This window comes from Sinohyriopsis cumingii, chromosome 15, assembly GCF_028554795.1.
Source record: "Sinohyriopsis cumingii isolate HCF-2022 chromosome 15, ASM2855479v2, whole genome shotgun sequence".
Taxonomy (NCBI): Eukaryota; Metazoa; Mollusca; class Bivalvia; order Unionida; family Unionidae; genus Sinohyriopsis; species Sinohyriopsis cumingii.
This window is the reverse complement of record NC_142975.1, coordinates 62,413,643-62,438,959: the sequence shown is the minus strand read 5'-3', so window position 1 is coordinate 62,438,959 and position 25,317 is coordinate 62,413,643. Positions and strand designations below refer to the sequence as shown.

The following is a 25,317-nucleotide window of genomic DNA, read 5'->3' as shown; positions in this document are numbered from 1 at the left end:
TGAATTTAAAATGAATAAATTCAATAAATATGAACTTATATTGATGAACATATTGATTGAGACCTTAATTTCCAACTTACTTCATTTTCTGTGAAACTGAATCTCTATTTTCCATATCCTCAACTTTCCAGATGCCCGTCCCTTGGACAATTTAACAAGGAAAATACCTTCTGCTGGCTTTGAGTCTCGCTTCCCCGTCAACAGAAAAACTTGTACTGAATTATTTTGCAAGGGAGATTATTAACAACATTGAATTTCCTCTGGGAAGAACACCCGTTTTTGTTTAGCTTAGCCAGTCATGATTAACTTTCTCCGACTGCCAACAATTTAAAATGCCCAGTCAAGTTAGCATGATTGTCTCTGTTCTTCCTATGTTAATATTGTTTCCTGAAAATTTCATTATATTGCTTCTGGATTGTCTCTACTTTGTCACTTTACTGTACTTAATCCTATGTTAACTTGTCTTCTATATTTCTCACTATTATCCTCCCAGGTCCTAATTAAAATTCAATTATTCCCCCAAACCAGAGCATATCCCATCCTTTGGAGGCAGCGATTTATTGCGAGCCTACCCCATGCGTTAAAGTTAATTTTTACATGTCATACTGACCAAAACAAAAATGTGTTGCAAGAGCATGTGCAAAATTGTTGCACCCTAACACAACATAATTAGCATTATACAATATATTATGCAATATATAAGTGTATCTGTGTGTTGATGCACACTTAGCATTTTGAACCATTTTAGATCAGTTTCTTTCACACACCAAGCATTTCTTCATTGATTATATTCACAGATCACATTCACATAGGAAAATTAATTAAACTATTTCACGAAAAAAACAAAACTTTTTTGTATTTCTCCATCTACATTGAGGTCTAAAGGAAAGAAACTCTTTCAAATTAACTCCCCTGTCCACTGGTCAAGCAATGATGTTAATGTAATTCTTTAAGAATAGCTACTCAAGTCTGAAGTTGTTAAACACTCCACACCTCTCAGCAATGATAGTATTCTCAATGATTTGCTCAAGCTTACTGGTTAACATCTGGTATACAGGAAGGAGCCTAACTTAGGAAAGGGAAGTAATTTGGAAGTGTTCCCCATTTTCAGGTGATTGACATTGTTTGTGTATGTAATTATTTATCAATCCATTTCTCTTTACTTTTGGCATATACATTTTAACCCTAAATAATTTACTTGACTCTTCCTCAAAGCCAGACAATACTGGAACATTTTATCAAAGACAAAAATTTTACAAATATGAATCATATGAGATGAAATGTCAGCCTGCTTTTTACTAAACTTTAAAAGAGCCATTTCAATTTCTTGACTGGTGTGTATTTGTTTTCATGGGTATCATTTTTTGTGGTTTTGTAAAAAACAAGTTTTGCTGGTTCATAAATTCATGGATTGGAAAAGAGTTCCTCCTTTAAAAGAAAGATTATCATTCTTTGGGTATATAAATTCTTAGTTTATAGCAACTTCAAGAACCATGAAATTTATACCCTGTGATAAATAGTGAATTCAGTGTAATTATTAAAGATTTAAATTTGTTCAACATATGTCTGATCTAACTTTTCAGACAAAGATAGGTTTTATTTCACATAGGATTCTTTGACATTTGAAGATTTAAGTATGAAAATGGCAGTACAGTGTGATGTCTGGGTTTTGCATTATGCTCGGTTTGCAAAGTTCAAAGATTTGCCAAAACATGAAGAAGTTGTTTGAATGTAAAGCCAAAAGGTTCAGAACTTCTCCAGTATTCTGGGAATTGCTTAAACTTTACTCATGGTTTTTGTACCATGGTAATTTTGAAAATACCATATGTACCATAGTATACCTAAGTTATATGAGGGACCAAAAATATATTTTTGTGAGGCAGGGGCCTGCAGTATTTTATTTTTCGTTTGCACATTTTCAGGTCTCAGATACCTGAAAAATTATAAATTTAGAGCAAGATAGCAGCATAAGCATGTTATATCCATGATTCTTTGCAAAGAATAATTATCCTGAGATAAAATAAAATAAAATATCTCAGCTCGGAAGAAAACCACCACCCCCACCACTTGAAAATTGAATGGTCAGTACCTTACATGTACAGTATGTGTAATCTGCTAAGTTGTGATCTAAAAACTGCATCTAAAGTCAGCTGTCTAATCCTACTCTATAGCTGACACCCTGTAAGCAGCATTGTGCTGACATTACAAAGATTGTTCATAAGAATAGAAAGTGTTGGTACTGAAGCCTACAGTATACTAGCTTCAGTATTATGTAATAGGCAAGGAAACTTTGAGTGGGGTGCTAGCGGAGAGAGCCAGAAGACATAAAATACACCGACTCGACAAACACGAAAATATTTAGTGAACTTGAGAAATTATGTAAAATTCAGAAAGAAAATAACAGCTCCGTGAAAATCTAGGATAGTTCTAGGTCTCACAACATAATGCATGTATTTAACACAACACATACACACAGTAACAGATGCTAAGAAATAACAAGAAAAATTACATATTTTCTTCTTCTTCTAGTCCAAATTTTTTCCATATTTCGATTTGGCCCAAATATTTTTCACAAAATTTCATTTGGCCACCATGTTGGATATTTGACACTTGTCAAACATATGATTGAAGTTTCATAAAAATGAATATAATTATTGATAATAATTTAAATTAATTTGAGACAAATACAACTATTTCATTTTTAAAAAAATAGTTTGTCCAATTATTTTGTCATAAAAGAGTAAACATGCTTTTAATATGATTAAATTTGTGACAGAATTACTTGAAAATTTGCATACATTCCTTACTGATAGAAACTAATAAAGTACGGGTAGAATGAAAAAGTACTGAAGTATATACAGTGCAACCCCGCTATGATGTGAATTTGGATATAACGCGGTTGTGGCATGGCTCCTGAAATTTCACATATTCAATCACGCATGAAAAAATATTTTTTGTTTAAAGTACATGAAATAATGAATAAAAATGTTATTATCATTATGGGGAAGAGATCATGTATGAATTCAAATTTAATATGATCGTGGCATGGTTCCTGAAATTGTAAATACATGTATATGTATTTTTCTTGTACTGGGATTTTATTTTTTGTAAGTACAAGAAATAGTGTGTCCAATGTTTATTATCATTTTGGGATTGAGTTTGCATATGAATTTTAATATAATACAGTCGTGGCGTAGCTTCTGAAATTTAACAATATCACCAGGTTCTTGAAGTGTTATGCCAGAATAAACATTTTTGGAAATGTTACTTGTTACTGGTCCATGAGTAAAGCCAGTAAGTCGTCCTTGTGATTGTCTTCAATTAATTCTGTATACAATCGTTGCTCAAACAATAGTCAGCATGTGTTTCTTCTTTAACTGCATACACAACCAAGCAGCAAACAATGCAGTGGTTGATAAAAGATTCTCACAATTTAATAAACATCAAAAAACAAAAGCCACCAACATGTTTGCTGGGCTTGGCGGTGGTGTTAGATGCAATCATTAAAAAATGTCTGCTTTATTAGCTGGTAATTGAAAGGGTATGAAATTGTACATGCGTTTAGCTTTAAAAAATTTTTTAAAAGTGACTCATGACCATCGCAGGCCTACTGCACTTAGTTCTCTGGTTTTACATGTGTATGGGGTTTACTTATGAACTCTTTATTAATTTCCTAATATTTTAATAAAAGTATTTTATCATTATGGAAAAGCAAATTCACAAACGCAATTCATTCTCTGCACTTTGTGCCAAAAAATTTATTATCATTTTGGGGAAGAGATCGTGTATAAATTCAAATATAATATGATATATAATACAATCATGGCGTGGTTCCTGAAATTTTAAATACATATACTTGTATTTTTCTTGTACCCGGAAAAATATTTTTTTTAAAGTACGAGAAATAGTGTGTAAAACGTTTATTATCATTTTGGGGAAGAGTTTGAGTATGAATTCTAATATAATACGATCGTGGCTTGGCTTCTGGAATTTAACAATTTCACCAGGTTCTTGATGTGTTATGCCAAAATAAACATTATCGGAAATGTTACTTGTTACTGATCTGTGAGTAAAGCCGGTAAGTCGTCTTTGTGATTGTCTTCAATTAATTCTGCTTAAAATTTTTTTTTTTTTAAAGTGACTCGTGATTATTGCAAGCCTACTGCACTTAGTTCTCATGTTTTACATGGGTATGGTGTTTGTTTATGAACTCATTATTAATTTCCTATTTTTTATAAAATTATTTTACCGTTATGGAAAAGCAAGTTCACAAATGCAAGTCATTCTCTGCACTTTGCGCAATGATTAGTATAGTAGTTTTCACACGTTTCTTTTGATATTCACAAAATCTGAAGTAAAAGTTATATGCACGCTGAAAGCATGTGTTGATTGGTAATTATTCTTGCTGTAGTCTTTCAAATGAATAGGCGTACAAGCATTAATTATTGGAAATTTGCAGTGGATAAATGTACATGGAAACGCATATGAGAAAATTTTAGCAGTATGAAATTTGTACAGACACCATTCATAGACCCTGGAATGTAATGAACCGTACACTTGCTTCATCTTTCTTAACCTGATTTTGCTGTTAATTTTTCCCATTGAATTCAGACACATAATGATGTATGACAAAATTATTGAATAGTTTAAATATGTATGCAGTGGTTGCAATGGAATTACATATATTATGGATTAATTTCAATCCCTGATGGCACTCATATCAGACGGCAAGTAAACGGTGTTGATACTCTGTTCATGCTGTATATTAGACGTTGAATTCAGACACAATGATCTGGAAAAAATTATTGAATATTGTAAATCTGTGTGCAATCTTTCAATGGAATTACATGCATTATAGATGACCTGAATGCCACGATGTCATGAAAGTAAACGATGTTGATACCCTATTCATCATATACATTAGACATGAATACACATATATTTGCCAATGAGTTGTTCTCTGTAAAAAAGTAAAATACTGTAAAATCCCGCATTAACACGACCCCGATATTAATGCGATCCAATTTTTTGGACCCCAGTTATTGCGTTATAGCGGGGTTCCACTGTACCTCTAGGGATACTATTGTAAAACATTATACCAGTAATACTATGTACCTCTAGGAACCATACTTGATTGGCATGTAGTGAAAATCTTTATGATATATATGATGTAACAGTTTTAGTCTCATTCTTCAGACTGACTTGATTATGTAATAATTGTATTTTTTATGCTGTCTTTCAGCTTCTGGAGCATTTCATTGAGGAATACTTTGATCAGAATCCCATAAGTCAGCTGGGAATTATTACCACTCGAAATAAGCGTGCAGAGAAAGTAACAGAGTTAGGAGGTAAGTTCATATCATGTGAAGAGAATCCCATAAGTCAGCTGGGGATTATTACCACTCGAAATAAGCGTGCAGAGAAAGTAACAGAGTTAGGAGGTAAGTTCATGTCATGTGAAGAGAATCCCATGAGTTAGCTGGGAATTATTACCACTAGAAAAAAGTGAGACATTACAGTAACAGTTTGGAGGTAAATTCATATACTGTGAACAGAATCACATGTCAGCTGAGAGTTTATTACCGCTTTAAATAAGCAAACAGTGAATGTAACCTGGGTAGGAGGTAAGTACTGTGATCCCATATGTCAGCTGAGAATTATTACCAATGGAAATAAATGAGCAGAGAAAGTAAAAGAGCTAGGCAGTAAGTTTATATACTGGGAACAGAATTCCATACATTGGCAAGGAATTATTACAATTCACAACAAGCAAGCAGAGAAAGTAACAGAGTTATGAAATACATTCATGTATGGTGAACAGAACCTCATAAATCAGCTAGGAGTTCTTGCCATTGAAAACAAGTGAGCAGAGAAAGTATCACACAGTTTGGAGTTAAAATTCTTTGAGAAGCACTGTATTGTTCAGCTCAAGTTAGCTCAACATCAGGCTGCCAGAGAGTAAATTGGTACACTACCCTTTTATCTCATAGGTTCTAAAATGTTCTTTACTGGATACCAGACTAAAAAGACAAAAGTCAATAACATGACAATCTCACTTCCTTTGTAAACGCTGAGCTTCTTTTGTGATAACTCTGAATTGCCAATAAAGGATTAAGTTTTGCAAAAAGTGCAAAATGTCATTTAACATTTTCTGTCCAGAATGAAAAGTGAATGCAATCTGATTAAACAAGAAAAGGGAGAGTCCTTTGACCACTACTATGAAATTTGATGTCAGAAAGATTCAGATATCGTCAGTATACATTCGACTGCAGTGGGTAGAAAAATGGAATTGATGGACATATATGGATAGTTACTAACAGTTCTGAAGTACAGTATTGCTCAGTTCAAGTCAGTGTGACATGCAGTTACCTTAAAGTAAAAGTGTTAGATTATGAACCATACCAGAAAGGGTACCAGATGATAACCAGTTGATCATTTACATGATCAATTCCTTTATAATCACAGCATTTCCATGTATTAGCTACAGATTAATTTTTACCGTGATATAGTTGTCAGTGATGGAATCAATTAATGCAAAATGTTTGTCAGACATTCTCAGTGTAAATGGAAAATTGATAGAAATCTGAACAAAGAGAGGAAGAGTCCTATGATGATTGGTGAGAATTTTGACACTTGAAAGATTCAGAAAAGCATTGTCTGTTATACATTCTGAAGCACTGAGAAAATAGAATGAATGGAGAATTGTACTTGCATATTTTTTTTTTTATTTACAAGGTTTCTTCCTCCACCATTAATACTGGCCACCATGTATAGCCTATCGTGTACTGAAAAATGGCTTTAAACCCTACAACAACAATAACAACAACAACAAGGTTTCTGGAACAGATTTATGTTGTAGTTGATGACTATTTATAATTATTGAAAATAACATTAAAATAAGTTTTATCACTTTTATTCCATAGCATGCATGTAATTTTTAAATTAATTGAATATTTTAAAAAAAGTAATTGAATGATTCTTACTTTAGATGTAATTGTTATTTGCGTCTTTGTGATCCACCTCTAGATAGGCAACCCCTCCTATGAGTCCCCTTTCCTGCTGCAGAAGAAGGGAAAAAAATGGACTAGACTGTAAGCAGAACATATCTGACTGGAGACAGATATATCCAGGCTGGGGACAGAAATAATGGCATAAAAAACCAGACTAAGAACAGAATAATTTGTTGGATTTCTAGTGCTGTAAAAGAACTAACTTGTAGTGCCACGTCAATCTCACAATTGTATAATACCCAAATTGTGTCATTATGAATATTTACAATACTTGTACCTTGTTTCCTTTCATTATACTGTTGTGAGGTAGTCCGTCATCAAAAGCATATATATCTTTTGGACAGGATCAGTTGGCAATCATAACAACAATTGCGCTGATTTTGTGCTCTTTTATTCTGTTGTGATTGCTGCCTTGATTGTATTTTCATCTATTGCTTGCCTCATGTAATGTGCCGTGTTATGTTTGTTCACAGCATTCTTTGTTACTGAGCGTAAGGCGACAGTATTCCTTTTTCTAGCACCCAAATCAGAGTATCAGAGGGTGGGAAGAGTATAAATAGGACCAAGTCAATCCAGATTTCAGATGTACAACACTTGCTCCATCAGTTCTTCTTGAGATAAAACATCATAAATAACATACATTTATTCTTTATTCTGTGTGATCTCTTCTGTCTTTCTAGTCTTTATTAAATTATCAGCACCAATATTTCTACACTCTTTTCACCTCAAGCCATTATTAGGCAAACCCTGAATGTGCTTGTAAACAAACCCAGAATGTGTTAGGAAACAAAATGAATTAACATGCAGTCTAAAATGTTGTAAATTTTGTTGATTAACACACAAGTGAAAATATAGGAGAGGACCAATGTATAATATGCATCTTGGCACTTTGGGCAACAAGAAGTAACTTTCCATAGTATCCTTGTATTTCTGAATAATCAACAAAATTAATGTCACTTTTTTTTCTCAGGTAACCCTAGACGTCATATATCAGCAGTGAAGGCATTAGTGACACGGAGCTGTCAGGGAGAGCCCTCCCTCCAGAACTCTCTTGAATTGGCACTGCAGATGCTCAGGTATGCAGGGTAACTTTCAAGAAACAAAATGTTATGTAGCAAATTTATACATTCACTTGTTAGCCTTGTTAGATAGTTTGCTTAGCCTTATTGGATAGTTTGCTTAGCCTTGTTGGATAGTTTGCTTAGCCTTGTTGGATAGTTTGCTTAGCTTTATTGGATAGTTTGCTTAGCCTTGTTGGATAGTTTGCTTAGCCTTGTTGGATAGCTTGTTGGATAGTTTGCTTAGCCTTGTTGGATAGCTTGTTGGATAGTTTGCTTAGCCTTGTTGGATAGTTTGCTTAGCCTAGTTGGATAGTTTGCTTGTGGTTACTGGAGACAGAAGAATAGTAGATGCAAGTAACTTGAATCAAGAATGTTATATTTCATTCTTTTCATTCACCTAGTTTTGGTGCATAGGTATTAGTCTATAACCAAAATTTGTTGATTCTGAATGTTATGATATTTAGCTAAACTCCATTCACTCTTTACAGTTTGTGTATTCACATGGTATGTTACTTTTTATTTCTCATTCACTGTATAAAAGCCTGAAAAATTCTTTGCAACACAATGAAGCTGTGCAGTAACACCTGGTTGCTTCCTTTTGAATGATGCAAACTGTTCTTCTGATTAAATACAAGCTGGAAAGGTATAATTATTACTTTGATGGACATGGTTTAAATCTGTCCGCAGAACTATTTACATTTTGTCTCCATGGGAAGCATTGTTCCTTTTGCACTTTCAACAAATGTATATGGATTCTCACTATTTTATAGTGTTGATCTCATGTTTAAATTTCTGAATCCTGCAGTATTTTCATTGCTTTGGTTTTATTGACTTCTGTCCTTACACATTTTGTTCTTTAGTATTATATATAGAATATGATGTTCTTAATATATCTACATAACAACAAATGTTTCATTGGCATATGCCAGTATTGGGCCCAGGGTGGCTCAGTGGTCTTAGCTGCTCATGTTTACAGAACACTGCCATCTCACCTTTGTCCATGTGGGTTCAAGTGCTTTGCTTGGCCAATGAAGGTACATGAAAAAAATTGCCACTAACTTTCCATGAGTTGGTGGTTCTTACTGGGCTTTTTTCTGGGTTCTTCTTCCACCAGACATGCTGGCTGCCATGTTTAGCCTATCAGGCACTAAAAATGATATTAAACCCACAAAACAAGCAGTTATGACTGATGCATCAGCAACTTTTGTTTTTTATTAGCTTGCCTGGCCATAATAATTTTTGTTCACAATTATAGATGTTTTTGTGTGTGCAAAATAGTGGTTTTTGTTTTATAATGCTGATTTTTTCCACCAATAAGAACATCCATTTTGTAAAAATGTCAGAGAATATAAATGTTTTGAAATATAGTTTGACAATTACTAGTATTGTCATGGTAACATTCCTACAACATTGGTCATTTATATGTCAGATATATTGTATAGGATTATGTTATATTCACTGTGCTATAACTGACAGAATATTTTTCTTTCTTCATTTTTAACTGTTAATAAAAAATTACTTTTGTTCTGAAACATTACCAGGTTTAATTACCTAGAGTATATAAACCCATGGCTATTAAAGAGACCCCCAATATTACATGTGAGTTTTGATTTCTATTTATGTGAAAGCCATGAGGCTGAGTAGACCACAAATTAAAGTCTTGTTTGTAAACTTAACTTCTAAAACTCTTGGATAATTTTAATTATAAGCAAGGACTATACAACCTTTTTCTTTGGATTTTTAAAATATAAAACTATGCTAAATAAGTCAAATTGACATAATACAAAGTTTGGTACTATATATAGCTTGAAGAGGATGTGTTCTTAAAGTACTACTTAAGCCTGTATAGCGAAATAACCAGCTGTTAAGCTTTACAAGCCTGTTGAACAGTATCAAGTCCACTTGGACCACTTGTTTGTTGAAGCATTTCAGAATCATATTCGTGTTGATCACAATCCAGACATAATTTTCACCAGAATCTGTAAAATTCTTTCTTTGTACAGATACATGCCATATTTCTTTGTATTTCTGTTGGATATTCACATGCCAAAGCTCTTCATCTTTCTTTTGTACAGAAACATGTCAAAGCTCTTTGTCTTTCTTTTGCATAGACACATGCCAAAGAGGGATCCCATGCCCTCCTGGTTTTTAATGAGGTTCTGGAATCCAACTAGAATTTGAATTCAGCTGAAATATCATTGAAACATAATTAAAAAATTATTTTTTTCTTCATAAAATGTCCTGGATTTTGATATCAGAGAGCTAAACTAAAAATTTTATTAGAGAAAATATGTTATTTATGCACTGCAACTTTGTAGTGAAATTTTTTGCAACGATTGTCATATTATGTAAGTAGCCATGGTTGATTCTGGTAACTAAGAGATTTTTGCACTCGTACTTCAACTGCAGTATTGTATTTTTAATCAAAGTATCAGGCTTGAACAATGACTCTTGAACTTTGTCATGTTTTCCTTAAAATCTCCTGGACAGTAAAATAAATTTTGATGCAGGAACCCTGTGCCAAAGCTGTTTTTGTCTTCTGTACACTTGCCATTGCATTTTGTCTTTCTTTTGTATAGACACATACCAAAGCTTTTTGTTTTTCTTTTGTACTGAAGCATGTTAAAGCTGTTTTTCTTATGTGCAGACACATGCCAAGTCATGCCAGCAGAGAAATCCTGATATTGTTTGCTAGCCTGACAACATGTGACCCTGGCAACATCAAAGAGACTGTCAAGGTATGTGTGTATGTGTGTGTGTGTGTATATATATATATATATATATATATATAGTAATAACAGGCATTTAGGGAGTGAGGTGTGGATGCTTGCATACAGTAAACACCATTCATACAAGCCACCCAATTCAGTATTGATTTTTTTAAAAATCTGTGCATTACCAGTGAATTGCTCAGATGAGTTGACAATAATATTTTGTAGGATCCTCTGTTTTGTTTACTTTGTTGATTAATGGTTAGTTGGAATAGTCAACATGTTTTGATTTAGCGAAAATATGGAGTATCGTGCTGGTGGCTGGCATCCTCGATAATTTGACAAATGACTATTTCTAGTTAATAGTTTAAGACGGTACGATACATACTTAATATGTTTATAGCCCCTGATGTTTCATTTGTATACATCATCGCATTTAAGTTTCGTTTTTCACTTCTTTATTTCTTTGGTACATATACATGGTGACTGCCCTGTCATGTGGTCTACCTCGGTAATATTGTAAGAGTGTGTAACACGGTTTTCGAACCATTGCTATAAGCGGCAGCATAACACGGTATGTGTTGTGAAATACAAAACTGGGTTTTGCAGAATAAATTTGTTCTAGAGTTAGTTCCTTGACCAAACTATATAAATAGGTAGCACCTAGAGTAGTAAAAACCCTGCAAAGTCTGCAGTCCAGCAGAGGTCATGTTCATGGTAAATCTGATAAGAAAATGTCTGTACATTAATTTTTACTTAAAGACTGTATGCCTTGACCACATGTTATTGGGAGTACTTATCTGATAATCAGTAATGCATTTAATGTAAAGAACTGACTTACAAATTAAGACTTATTGGAACATTGGACACATTATTAATTAGTACTGTAGGTCAGATGTATATTCCATTGCTAGTGCAAAGTATTTCTTGGTGATGCAGGGACTATGTGCACACTCACAGTAAGAAATTTATTTCTTCTGATTTGTAGTGGAAATGTGTTGTTGTTTTAGTAATTGTACATGACTGTCATCACTATTAGTGAAAGTTTACTTGAAACCTGAGTCTCCAACATTTTTGCACTTTGACTGGAATCTTTTTTTGAGTCATACTAGGGTAAAAAAAAGAATGTAATTTTCAATCTATTGTGACATACATTAGTGAGACAGCATATTGTCTTTTCAGGTGTTAAAAATCAGAATAGGTGTGATTTAAAATTGATAACATGTAAAAGTTGTTTGGATTTCAACGTACTGGGAATAATGATAATGTTTGCTTTGCAGTTATTGAAAGAGAACAACATTTCCTGTTCCATTATTGGTCTGGCGGCTGAAGTACGCATCTGCAAGAAGCTTTGTCATGATACAAATGGTATGCAGTCATGAAAAAAAAATGTAATCTGAGGGGTTTCACAAAAATGTATTTTTCCTTGAACAGTCCTTGTATTGGTTATAAAAGTTGTTGAATGCTTCCCAAAATGTTTTGAATTTATTTGAAGGAATTCAGAACATTAAAACTGAATAAAATATTTTGTAGAACTTTTAAATTCTGTTTTTTGTTTAGTTTTGTTTTTAGATGGGAGAAATTTGAGTGGCTGAAATGATAAACAAGTAATGGGTAGTTGCCAGATGGATTAGCATCCATTTTACTAGTGACATGCTAATTATTTATGTGGTTTTTCTTTCCGTGAAAATATGTTATTTGATAATGATATTATACCTTAAGAGTAAAACTGCTGCCTTGCACATTCAGCCCCTGAAACTAAAACATAAGTATAAAAGCTAAAATTTGTCTGCCCACCTAAGTGGAGTCAGCGAGGGTGATCTTCCTATTAGATATAGGGATAATCCTGTCATTACTTAAGTGACCTCTTCCACCCAGGCTAATTAGCACACCCTTTAGAGACCTCACAAAAGCACAGTATCAAGAGTTGTATCGTGTATATTTAATTTATATTGCGTGCTTGACCTTTTTCCACTGCTCTGGTTGCCTAGTGGTTAGAGCATCCGCCTCAGATGCAGGAGATTTTGGTTTTGATCCCTGGCCAAGTCATACCAAAGGCTTACAAAAATGGTAATAACAGCTGCCTTGCTGGACATTCAGCATTAAGAGGTTAGTGTTAGGACTGGTCGGCCTGGTGTCAGGATAATGTGACTGGGTGGGACATCATGCTACATGTCTTCGGCATGGTGCCCCAGTGCTAGACATCACTATAAACTGCCACGTTGCAGACATCATAGCGATATGACTTAATTTTTTTTAAAGCTAAGATAAAAATCCAAATCACATCACATGATCTTTTTCCGTGATTGAGGTTAGTCTTTGCCTACCTATTGACATGTTTTGTCTACCTGATTTTTGTCATAAGTCTAAGAAGTAAAGATGTTTACTAAAATTTAAGTTCAAGTTTTGACTTTCATTATGAGTTTGATGGAATTTTCCATTAGAAATTATCATTTTTCAAAAGCAATCTGTGCTTTTGGACTCGTGATAGGATGTTCTGGATTATTTGGGATTTAATTCATAATACTGGAAGCTGTAAGTGTCTTTTGAAGTTTCACTTCGTATTCTAGGGAAATAAATTATTTGTTGAATTTACTAAACTTGTTGAGGCCCCGAGTGGCCGAGTGGTCTAGAGTGCTCTCCATTACAGATCACTGCCATCTCACCTCTCTGTGTGGGTTCGACTCTCGGATTCAGCCAATGTGGGTATGTGAGAAAGCTTGCCAGTAGCTCTCGTGAGTCGGTGGTTCTTTCCTGGGTTTTCCTGGGTTCTTCCACCATTAATACTGGCCGCCATGTATAGCCTATCGTGTGCTGAAAAATGGCAAGTCCATGAGACCTATAGAAAACTCTGAATATATGTATAATATAATGTATGTATAATTCCAAAATGACTGGCTACATACAGGTGAGTTTCCTTTGCTAATGCATGTATTGTCCAGATGCCACTTTTCATTGCATTTCCTTGTACAGGTTGTCCTTGAACCTTTTCCAGGTAGTATGGTGAATTATTTTGGCAAATTTGTCTGCTATTGTCCAAGTAACACTATAATGCACTGCCTTTCTGTGCAAATAATAAGTTACAGGTGCAGAAATACCACAAATCCAAGTTTGTCATATTCCTGGATGCCTAAATACAATAGCAGATACTTTGTCCCAAAATTATCAGCTGACACAGATGGAATGGTCTGACCATCCCATGGTTTTCACTTAGGTATGCACCTGATGGGACATGCAATTGGTGGACCTGTTTGTGACATGGTGAAATAGTGAACTCCCAACCTTTGTCTCACCAGTCCTGGATCCCAAGCCTGGACAGTCAAGGCACTACCTATAGATTGGAACAGCCTGCATGCATATTCCTTACCACCAACACTTCTGACTCCAAAGGTGATACAAAAAGCAAGAGAAATGAAGTGTTGATTTATTCTCATTGCACCACTCAGATGGGAGAAGTTGTGGATCAGTAACCTCATTCTGACATTGGAGATTCCCTGAAAAATACAGAATTTCCCTCATTTATCCAAACAGCCATGATGGGAGTTATTTCACACCCAACCCAGACCTACTGAAACTGCACATCTGGATCATACCAAACAGGCCCTCAGACACAAACAGTTCTCACAATCAGTCGTGGAGAAAATCATTGAAGCAAGAAGTCCATCTACATTGAAACTGTATGAAAGCAAATGGAAACTTTACACAGTGATATACACAAGAACACATTCTACCACTACATTAATTTATTCCTAATACAACTATCTTTCTCTGCTTCTTCATGAGAAAGTTAGCAGACCTGCCAACTCTTACAGGCATACAAGCAAAAACTACAGAAAAATGATAATTGCCGAAAAGTCCTGTTCATCTGTGTTAGATTTGGATCTGGATTTCATATTAGAAGTAGTGAAATTGGTCATGGAACCATAATAACTTTACAGCAGCACATCAGATGCTTTAAAACTGCACATATTTGTTCATGCGAAGCATCCACATGAGCAAACTGTTGATGATAGAATTTTGTTTTAAATGGCGTCCAGCAAGTGATGCATGTTTAAGACAAATGGGGAAATAAGCCTCTTGAAAAATGTTAATAATTAACACAGAAAAATAAAAAGGAATATTCAGATTCTTTGAATAAAATCTGGAAGGGACACAATTATGTTTATTGGACATCACATGCCAATTTGAGTAGGACTCATGGTGGGAGATATGATTGCTGTCGTCATGTGAAATGGAAAAAAATAAAAAATCCACGAATTACATCAAGTTGAGAGATAGTAACAAGCCATTGAGCTCCATAGGGTTTGGAAATAAAATTTGTGCAACTGTACTAGTGGTAAATAAAGTCTATGTGTACTTTACACATTTTTCAGTTGAAGATAATGTTTATTGTCGCTGCACATTCCAAATACAGAACTTTTAATGTTTTCCAGCTTTACAATAAGTTTATGGTATTTTGTTACACATTACTGAAAACTGGTCAAACTTTAGGAAAAAAACTAACTGCATTACTGAGGTGGACTCGTCAGGGTTGGCAGGTCTGAATTAGCACCAAACACAACCAAAGATTACTGTTCCACAATTGCTGACACCTATAAAGGTCAGCCCATTGCCCAAATACTAACTTGATTGAACAAAGAAACCATTTGAACCAATTTCAGAGGCACCTTTGGCTCACCTTACATACAAGACCTGCATGCATACATTACATCGGCAGTGGCAGGCAGAATCAGCGAAATACATGCCCTATCAGGGGATCTGAATTCCATGCAGTTCCAAGACAGACCAGTTTCACTTTTGATTGTTCCCTTTTTCATTGCCAAGAGCTGGCTTCCTTCCATGAGCAACCAGACCTGGGTGGGTACTGAAATCATTGTCTACTCTGGACACTTCCGCTCAAGGCCACCAATAGGATCCAGTACAAGCCTTGAAGTGTTACATTAATAATACAGAGCCATTGCATTGAGGGAGATCACACCTATTTTTGCCTCAAAAGCTGGATCAGGACAATACAACAGCACAGACCCTCTAGTCATGAACTAAATGGATTGTTTGCTCTGCATATCTAGAAATAACTCCAACTCAGATGAATTTGTTTTGCATTTCAGCTCATGAGGTTAGAGAAGTTGCCACAAGCATCGCCTTTTACCAGAATTGTTCTATAACTGACATTATCCATGCTGTGAGATGGAAATCTGAGTTCATATTCTCCAGTTTGTACCTCTGAGATCTTTCATCCAAAAGGGTTCATCTTGATCTGGTGGGGATTATAGCCATGGTACATCAGGTCACCTTCCCAGGTCAGTTGAGAGCTTCATAAGACGCAGATTCACGACTTCCCTTTCTGGAGCCACTCCCTGAAGGATGGAGTCTTCATCAGTCAGATTACTTAGATACTATCTCACATACCTTATGGGATCGGAGTTCTCTCTGGTGTAAGGGGATGACCTCCCTCCACCTCTTACCTATTCATCTTACCTATTATGATTGGGTAACTTATTTAAAGAAGAAACTAATTTTTTTACATCCATATATAGAGCATGCCTTATGCTCCAGTAGTAATTCAGATATTCATGGGTTTTGCCGACAGTCCCTATGTCAAGGGGAAATCACTCTTGCAGACCAGCACCTAGGTGGGCAGATAACTTTTAGCTCTTTTATCTAAAAAGTTTTATCTGGGAGAGCTGGATTTGCAAGTTAGTTGTAGTTCTCAGTGGTATTAAGATTGGGTAAGTATTCCAGAAAAAAACATATTTTACTAGAAGAAAAAAGTTTCCTTTAGAGGAGACTTGTAAAGTGAAGATCTCACCAACAAATATGAAAATCACTTGTTTGCAATTTCGACCTTTTTACTTGTGTCATATAGCAGCTGTATATGATGGTAGGTAGGCAAAGCTCCATGCAAATTTTGTGTGTCTTAAGAAAAGGAATTGAGTAATTGAATTAATTTTGCAGTCTTAGATAAATTTGTTAAGAAAAACAGATGTATCAGTTTTGTTACATACTTCATTCTAGCAAATGCTTCAACATTCTGTTGATAGCCCACATGCTCCCTCCAGCATTCAATTTTGGCTTGCCCAGTCAGCTGACCCACTAAGTAAAGATCAGCTATCTAAAAATACCTTTTTAGCCAGTACTGAGAGTGTTTACTTGATACAGGTTTGACTATTTGTGAAATTGTAGAATTTTTAAGTCTTAAATTCAGCTATGCAAGTTAGATTTGTGCTTTCATTTGCTCTTTGTATTTCAGGTAGATATAATGTGATTCTTGATGAAGCCCATTACAAAGATTTGCTTACTCAGCATATTACACCACCCCCAGCTACGGTAAGTAATACCTGGTGCAGATAGATCAAGGATTGTTTCAAATGCATTATCAGTGTAGAGATTTTTTTGTGTGTTGTTTAACATTGATATTTTTTAGATCAAACATTTTAAATAGTTATACAGTTTACAGCAGAAAATGTGTTTTGAATAGGTGGTAGCTGGGGGTCAAAAGGACCATTATGTTTTGAATAGGTGGTAGCTGGGGGTCAAAAGGACCATTATGTTTTGAATAGGTGGTAGCTGGGGGTCAAAAGGATCATTATGTTTTGAATAGGTGGTTGCTTGGGGTCAAAAGGACCATTATGTTTTGAATAGTTGGAAACTGGGGGTCAAAAGGACCATTATGTTTTGATTAGGTGGTAGCTGGGGGTCAAAAGGACCATTATGTTTTGAATAGGTGGAAGCTGGGGGTCAAAAGGACCATTATGTTTTGAATAGGTGGAAGCTGGGGGTCAAAAGGACCATTATGTTTTGAATAGGTGGAAGCTGTGGTCAAAAGGATCATTATCTGCAAACTGTTTTTAAGAACATAAAGTCTTAGTTTTACTATGACACCCTATCTGCCATCCGTCTATACATCTTGTGGTTAAATACTAACCAGCTAACTGAAATTCCAGTCCTCCTCATCATCCTAAACATTTTGAAATTTCTTAACTTCATACTATAGTTTGCTACTGACTTTTCAGGTTAAAGGTCAAATGTTCAACTGCAGCTATAAATGTTTTTATTTTTTTCACATGGCAGTAAGACATAAATTGTGTTGTTTTTAAGACATAAATTGTGTTGTTTTGGGGGTTACAATCCTCGTCTCATAATCCAAGGTAGTTGGAGAGCAAGTGGGGGGGGCTTAGACAGTAAAATATACTATTTTAGATTGGGAAATGTTTGAAAGCGACAGGATTTGTAATGGTTAGTCATGGAAATTGCTCAGATTTTCATAGTAGATCAGTTTTTGATTAGGTATGTGTAAGGTCCTTAATGTTTGTTCATATTTGACAACAGCGTAGAATGACTAGTTTGGATTTGGTAGATGTTAACATACTTTAAAAAAAGATGGATAGTTACATTTTTGCAAATACAGTAAAAACTGCTACATGTATGAGCGACCTCTGCTACGAGCAACCACTTGTAATTTTCAAAATGCACGGATTGATTTTATTATATAAACGCTCTGCTATGAGCAACCACCTGCTGAACATGACCAGCAAACGCGATATCTTGGCAAAATATGCATTTTGACACTGCCATGGATGAGGATAAACTCCACTGACCTTTATTTAATTCCTGTAAGAAAGGCCACTCATACTGTTCTAAATAATAAAAAGAAAATTAACAAATAGTCTGGCTACCGATGTCTGAATATTTGTAGCTATGCTTATAGTGTTTTATAGTTTGTCATAAACCAGACTAAAGTATATGTAGATTATTTCGTATGTCTGGCTCCCTGCTTTGTATGCTCCCTGTGTTGTTCTCCACTATTCTTAAGGGGGTGAGCAGTGCAGGGAGCATAAAAAGCAGGGAACCAGACTAATTATTCCTGCACATAGCCTGCTTCCCGGCCTTATCATGGATAATATGTACGAGTAGGACCCAGCATCCCTATGAATGACCATATTGCTAGAACAGACAGACACCACTGACCTTTATGACAACTTCTTGATTAGTAACAATTGTTCTAATAAAAAACAAACATAAAAGGAATTTAAAAAAAGGATTGTTGCTACTGGTGATAGATGCTACAGTCCATAAACAAGGCTAATGTACATCTCACAAATTGCCGTTGTAGTGCCAAAGTTGATGCAGTGGTCGCATATGATGTTTGCCTTTAGAGTTTATTCATATTGCCAGGTTGAATAAGGTCATTGCATATTAAACCAGCAAGAGAGAATTGTTTGCGGGATTTGGTTGATAGTGTTCAAGATTTCTGATATTTGTTGTTTTTCCCCCCGAATATTAAGTGATTACATCCCAATCACAAAGCGGTCTTCTATTCAAGTTGGTGCAACCGGGTTACACACTTTGCTTATAGAGTTAATCCTGCATGTCATCTTTGAATGAAGCCATTGACTTTTTTCGTGAGTAAATGGTTCTGTTTCTGGATGAGACAATTGTTACTTTTTATTTTATCAATTGTTTGATATGCAATGCACATGTATAGATTTTTCATATTTTCCCACAGCCCAGCCAAAACTGAGCACTAATAATTTTAACACCTAGAACCTTAATAACACTGGACAAACCTCAAACTAAAAAGAGACCAATTTTAAGGCTGGAGAAAATGATTATTGTAACTAAAGAAGTGAAAAAGAGCAGGCCACTTGCAAACAAGTGGTTTAAATGTTGGTAAAACAGATTTAGGTAATTCAGAAATAATTTCATATGCTAAAGTATGTGATCTTCAGATGTAAATGCAATTTCATGTTTAATGATAGAAGTAGATCTTTATTGATATATAATTTTGTTTTCAGATGAATACATACAATATTTTAGCAAGAACTATTAATAAAGAAAATATATGTACAGTGATTGTGGTTATTTTTCTTGAAATTGTTCAGAAACTGGACCTTGGAAACTGGTCTTTTTGTACAAACCTGCTATGAGAGACCACCTGTCTTGAGAGACAGCTTTTTGTTGACAGAAGGGGCGGTCTCTCATAACAGGCTTTACTTTATTTGTTTCAGATTTATATATATCCACATTTTTATTTTCATGTGGTACGTCCATCAGTTACCTATTTGTTTTCTTCACAATAGCTTTAGTTGTCAACCATCTACATTTACCAAACTTTGTGTATGTCTTGCATTTGGTCATAGAAATGATCTTCAATGGACCCAAATAACTAAAATGTCAGAGTCACTGACTGAAAGAAGGTAAACTGTTTGTGCACATTAATTTGGGTTTTTCACAATATGCAGTTACCAAGCTTTGTGAATCACCAGCACTTAGTTTCAGGGTCAAAATATCAAAGGCCAGGGTCACTAACTGAAACTGAAAGAGGAAAACTGGTTTCTGCAGAATGAGCTGTATCCATTAAAGAAGAGCCCTATCAATTTCAAAGGTCATAGTTCAAAGGTCAAGGCCACGGAATGAAAGAATAAAATAAGCTTTCCACACAATATTACAAGATCTACATTAAATACACCTATTCCTCGATAACTCGCGCACAATGGGGTTTTGACATCGAGAAAACTGGGGGGTGGGTGGGGTGGCGTTAGTGAACTGGTCTGTTTATCGACTGAAAACTCATTTTACAATCTTGTCAATAATAATTTGTAATAACACACTTTTTCTAATGAAGTTACTCATTATTATGTTTAAATACCATTTATTTTCAAAATGTCCAACATATGAAAGATCATTTCAACTGGTTTCAACAACTATCACGTGTACACGAAAAAATCTGTGTATTACATCACTGCTTTTTGTTTTTTTGATGAGCCTGGTTCCTGTACTGGTGTTTAATATTATCCTGCCAAATCGGGAGTCAACAGAGCAGGGAACTAGACTAACTGTTGCTATACCTCCAAACAAGATTTCTTTTATTCAAAAACATGCAACATTTATTTTGTGAGACAATTGTCTAAGTTGAAACTCAATTTTTGTATTGCTCAGTTATTACAACATTGATATTGTGATTTCATTGGAATTTAAAATGTAAAAACTTGTATGACCTATTTTTAAATTTGGTATTTCTTAGTGTTGACTTAAATTTCCAGGTCCTACCTACTATTTTTGACGTTAAAACGAAAGATACATCAGAGTTTTTTATACTGATCAGAAGTTTCCAGTACCGATTTTGATCATGATTTTCTTCAATTTCAACAAATAGGGATCAATTTTTGTGGTATTTTCTTGGTTAAAAAATGGAATCTACACCTGATCCCATGTTATAAGTGGGTTCGCAAATTAGTAGGGCACAAGTTATTGAGGGAGTGGTGTGCCTTAACCAGACTTTATTGAGGGCCTGCAGATGGGGTACAGAAAAAGGCTTTTGAATTTGGGGTCAAAAGGGCAAAGGTTACTGACTGAAAGAAGAAAAATGGTTTCTGCACAGTAACGCTAGTTCTGCTTCATCTATGGTTAACAAACTTTGTAGATGGCTTGCACATGGGATAAGGAGGACCTTTTTAGATGTTGTAGTCACAAGGTCACTGACTGAAGGAATAAAAATGCTTTCCAACAGCATTAGTTCTACACTGCATATTTCAAACAAACTTTGTGGAGGGCCTGCATTTGGAGTACAGAAAATGGCTTTTGAATTTGGGGTCAAAATGTCAAACGTCGTTGACTGAAAAAAGAAAAACGGTTTCTGCACAGAAATTTGAGTTCTCCATCATCTACAGTTACTGAACTTTGTGGATTGCTTGAGCATGGATTATTGAAAAACCCTATTGATCTTGAGTCAGAAGGTCAAGGGTTAAGGTTGCCATGGCTGAAAGAATTAAAAAAATGTTTTCTGCACAACAGCAATAATTCTTTATTATATACCCTCAGAAAAACTGTTGATGGCTTGCATTTGAGGTAAAGGAGAAGCTTATTGATTTTGGGGTCAAAGGTCATAGTCACTAACTGAAAGATGATGTATGGTTTCTGCACAGTAATGACTAACAGACCTGGACTGAACTTTGTGGATGGCTTGCACTTAGGGTAAGGAAGAAGCCAATTGATTTTGGGGTCAAAGGTTGAGGTCACAGTTGCTGAAAAAAGAAAAAAATGGCATCTGTGCAAAATTTTAGCTAGTTAGATAGAGAACTATTAAGCATGGAACAGGCATACAATGTGCCTTTTATAATATTCTCAGTAAGAAAATTCAAAGGTTGTATAATATCCAGAAATATATTTTTCTGTATTTGCATTTATTTTTCTTCGCTTCATTGTATATTTTCAAGGTTTTTTTTCTATTCACAATGTATCATCACAATATGTCTAGTTGTTGTTGTTGTTGTTGTAGGATTTAACGCCATTTTTCAGCACAAGATAGGCTATACATGGCAGCCAGTATAACTGGTGGAGGAAGAACCCTGGAAAACCCAGGGAAGAACCACCGACCCACGAGAAGCTACCGGCAGGCTTTCCCACATACCAACGTTAGCCGCAATATGTCTAGTATTCCTCTCTTTGGCTGTGACCATTTTTGATTTGCCAGTGTTTCTTACCTCGTGTTAATGATTTATTATGTTTTCTGAAAGTCAGGTATGGTGGGGGGATTACATACATGCCAACCATTACGCTCTTTTCCACTAAATTATGCCTTACGCATAAATTTATTTGGATTATGCGTTTTTGGTATATCCTCTCCAGAACAAATTAATAATTTGTTTTCTCATTTTTATTAACATCCCATTAATCCCACAGACTGTATTCTAGAAAAAGACGGTTTCTATGTAACTACGACATAAGAGTACGCTTGTCCGTAGACTTGCTTGCACTTTCCTAACAGTATTATGTTCTATTTATACCAGTTGCCCTATTTCCAAGAAAGATGCTGGTTCTACTTTCAAACTTTTGACCTTGGTTTATATTCATAGCAGCCATATGGCTTAGTTAGGAGAGAACAGACTGGCTTTCTAACTTTTAATCTTTGCTTGCAGATTCTTTGTTCAAATTGATAACTGGTACAGAACCAGCCTGTAGGTATTTGGTGCTAAAAGTCAAGTCGGATTTATTCTAGTCGATGCATGTGTTAGAGCAAAAATGTTTTTCAAATTATTTCACAGATGGATTAGAAAAGATGAAAAATCTATTCAGAGGTGAATACATGAACTATATATTACAGCATTCCATTCTAGGGCAGCTTCACACCCCTTGCAGGCTGTGTGTAAAGGATTTTAATATTGGTCTTGGTGTTAAAAGAAAGAAACCTTGAAGTAGCTCATTTTCCTAACTCCAATACTATGGTAACTTCTGGTTTTTTTTACAGCAGAACTAAATTGTGGACATGGATTTTATTAATGCAGAGGCATTATGTACCGAGTTCTTAAAAGAACACGGACTATGCCTAGTGGCAGAAGACTACATTGGTCCTTTGTTTCTTGATTCTAAAGTTGCAAAAAATCTGCATGTGCAGGAACAGAATCATCTAATATTATTAGGTGTTTAGCAGAAGATACTTCACTTAAAATTGCAGAAGCCATGAAAATTGGGCCGTTTAGTATTGCAACAGACAGGAGTAGTGATTATGATGACAAAAAGTTGTACCCAGTCGGTGTAGGAGACTTTGACAACAAAAAGGGCAAAGTCAGAGTGCTCTTCTTTCATTACCAGAATTAACAGTAGCTTCCACTGGAGAAAACAATTTTTTATTTGCTTGATAATGCTTTGAATAAATATATAAGTTGGCAGAACTATATGGGGTTTTCAGCTGATGCTGCATGAGTGATGACTGGAATTTATAAAGGAGTTGCATACTGTATTTTGAAAAATGTCTCCATCATTGTTCATATCAGGTTGTCTCTATCATATGATGCACTATGCTGCAGGAAAGACTGCTGATAAATTAGAAAGAGAATTCCTGAAGTATCAAGTTGGCACTCTACCTGACTTATTTGCCAACTAAAAGACCCAATAACTGGAAGATATAACTTTCCTCTTCTTTGTCAGGTTATGAAAGGAATATTGGTTCTTTACCATTATAATGCTGACTGTGAGAGATTGTTCAGCATTGTTAACAAAAGTAAAATTACCATTATAATGCTGACTGTGAGAGATTGTTCAGCATTGTTAACAAAAGTAAAACTGCATTTAGATACAGGCTCTGTAATAACCCAGCACTTAGTGCTCTACTGGTATGCAAAACATTTATAGTCTCAGCTAGTACAAAGTGTTTTGAAATGCAATACGAGTCTGTTGCTTTTTAAAATGCAAAGTGTTATATATGAAAACTTGAAGCAGTAATTGATGCTAAAAGTCCAGAGGGGTAAACAAATCATTTTGTACATATGCTCATTGAATTTTTATCATGTTTTATGTGGATCACTCTTTTTCTGCTTGGATTACTCTTTTTTGTCCACTTGGATTACACTTTTTCCTTGCCAGGGGTTGGCATGTATGGGATTATCAACTAATGGATGTAGGTGAGGTCTATGAAACAGTTGTTTTTCAGAAATTTTCTTTAATAATTTTTCAGGTCTCTACAGAGTCATCTTTGATCAGAATGGGTAAGCTTTACATAATTTGAGGAAAGCGACAGTGCAGAAACAAATTGATTAATCATATTAATACATTTCAAAAATAATATGAACTGATAGCTGCATTTAAGTTTTTTAACTCCAGAGAATAAAACGTTACATGTACAGTTACATTTTCTACAAATCTGCAAGATCAATAATGGTTCATTGGGATTCAGAAAGAAAGAAAATCTACTAGGTATACTTATTGTATGTGTGAGTGGGTATATATATATATATATATATATATATATATATATATATATATATATATATATATATATGTGTGTGTGTGTGTGTGTGTGTGTGTGAATGGGTATTTTTATCAGTATTTATGTAATATCTTTAAAAGTTACATAGTCTTCTATATTTTGTTCACTACAGTCCTGAAAAATCCATTATATTCTACTAAGAAGTGTGTTTCTCTGACTAGTTCAGTTAATCCAGAATATTTAGTGTGCTTCATTTCTTTTAGGACTAATGACTTAATAAGTTAAAACTTGTATCTTTAAAATAACAATAAAAATACCTCCCCCTTTTGCAAAAATATTGTATTTGCACATTTTATAATATAAATGTCAGACCATGTTGTATCATATCAAACAATTACTGCCAGATACATTCTAAAACACTGATATTTTCTTTAGGTTTCCCCCATCACCAGCTTGGTAGTGATAAAGATGGTCATGAGAAACCAGCAATGTGTATGTGGTAAGTCTAGGAAGCTTTTAGTGTTGTGTGGACAAAAGTAATATTGATAGAGGATGGCAAGTAAATTGTTTCCAAATCAAGGATATATTTTTTGTTGTCCATTTTCATCTAATATTTGTAAACAGAAAAAGTAACTGATTAATTATACATTATTTCTTCTTTAAATACATTACCTGTTCATAATACATTTAGAGTTCATCCACTACATGACAAATCCAGCTCTTCCAAACCTAAGAAGCTGTTACAGCTGTCCTGGGTTTGTTCAGAAATGTCATCTGCTTACTTAAAAAAGAAGTTAGATCAGAGTAGTCTCCTCTTAGATATACAAATT

The 25,317-nt window shown here is 34.8% G+C and overlaps 1 protein-coding gene across 1 annotated transcript in view; it reads left to right on the top strand.

Moving 5' to 3' along the window:
- Positions 1-25,317, top strand: part of LOC149781933 (general transcription factor IIH subunit 2-like) — a 49,356-nt gene that overhangs the window by 6,915 nt on the left and 17,124 nt on the right. The window contains exons 4-10 of the mRNA XM_089936133.1: positions 5,243-5,348; positions 7,981-8,086; positions 10,719-10,809; positions 12,063-12,150; positions 17,033-17,109; positions 24,236-24,266; positions 24,923-24,986. Coding sequence (XP_089792259.1) covers positions 5,243-5,348; positions 7,981-8,086; positions 10,719-10,809; positions 12,063-12,150; positions 17,033-17,109; positions 24,236-24,266; positions 24,923-24,986 — 563 coding nt within the window. The remainder of the gene's footprint in view (positions 1-5,242; positions 5,349-7,980; positions 8,087-10,718; positions 10,810-12,062; positions 12,151-17,032; positions 17,110-24,235; positions 24,267-24,922; positions 24,987-25,317) is intronic.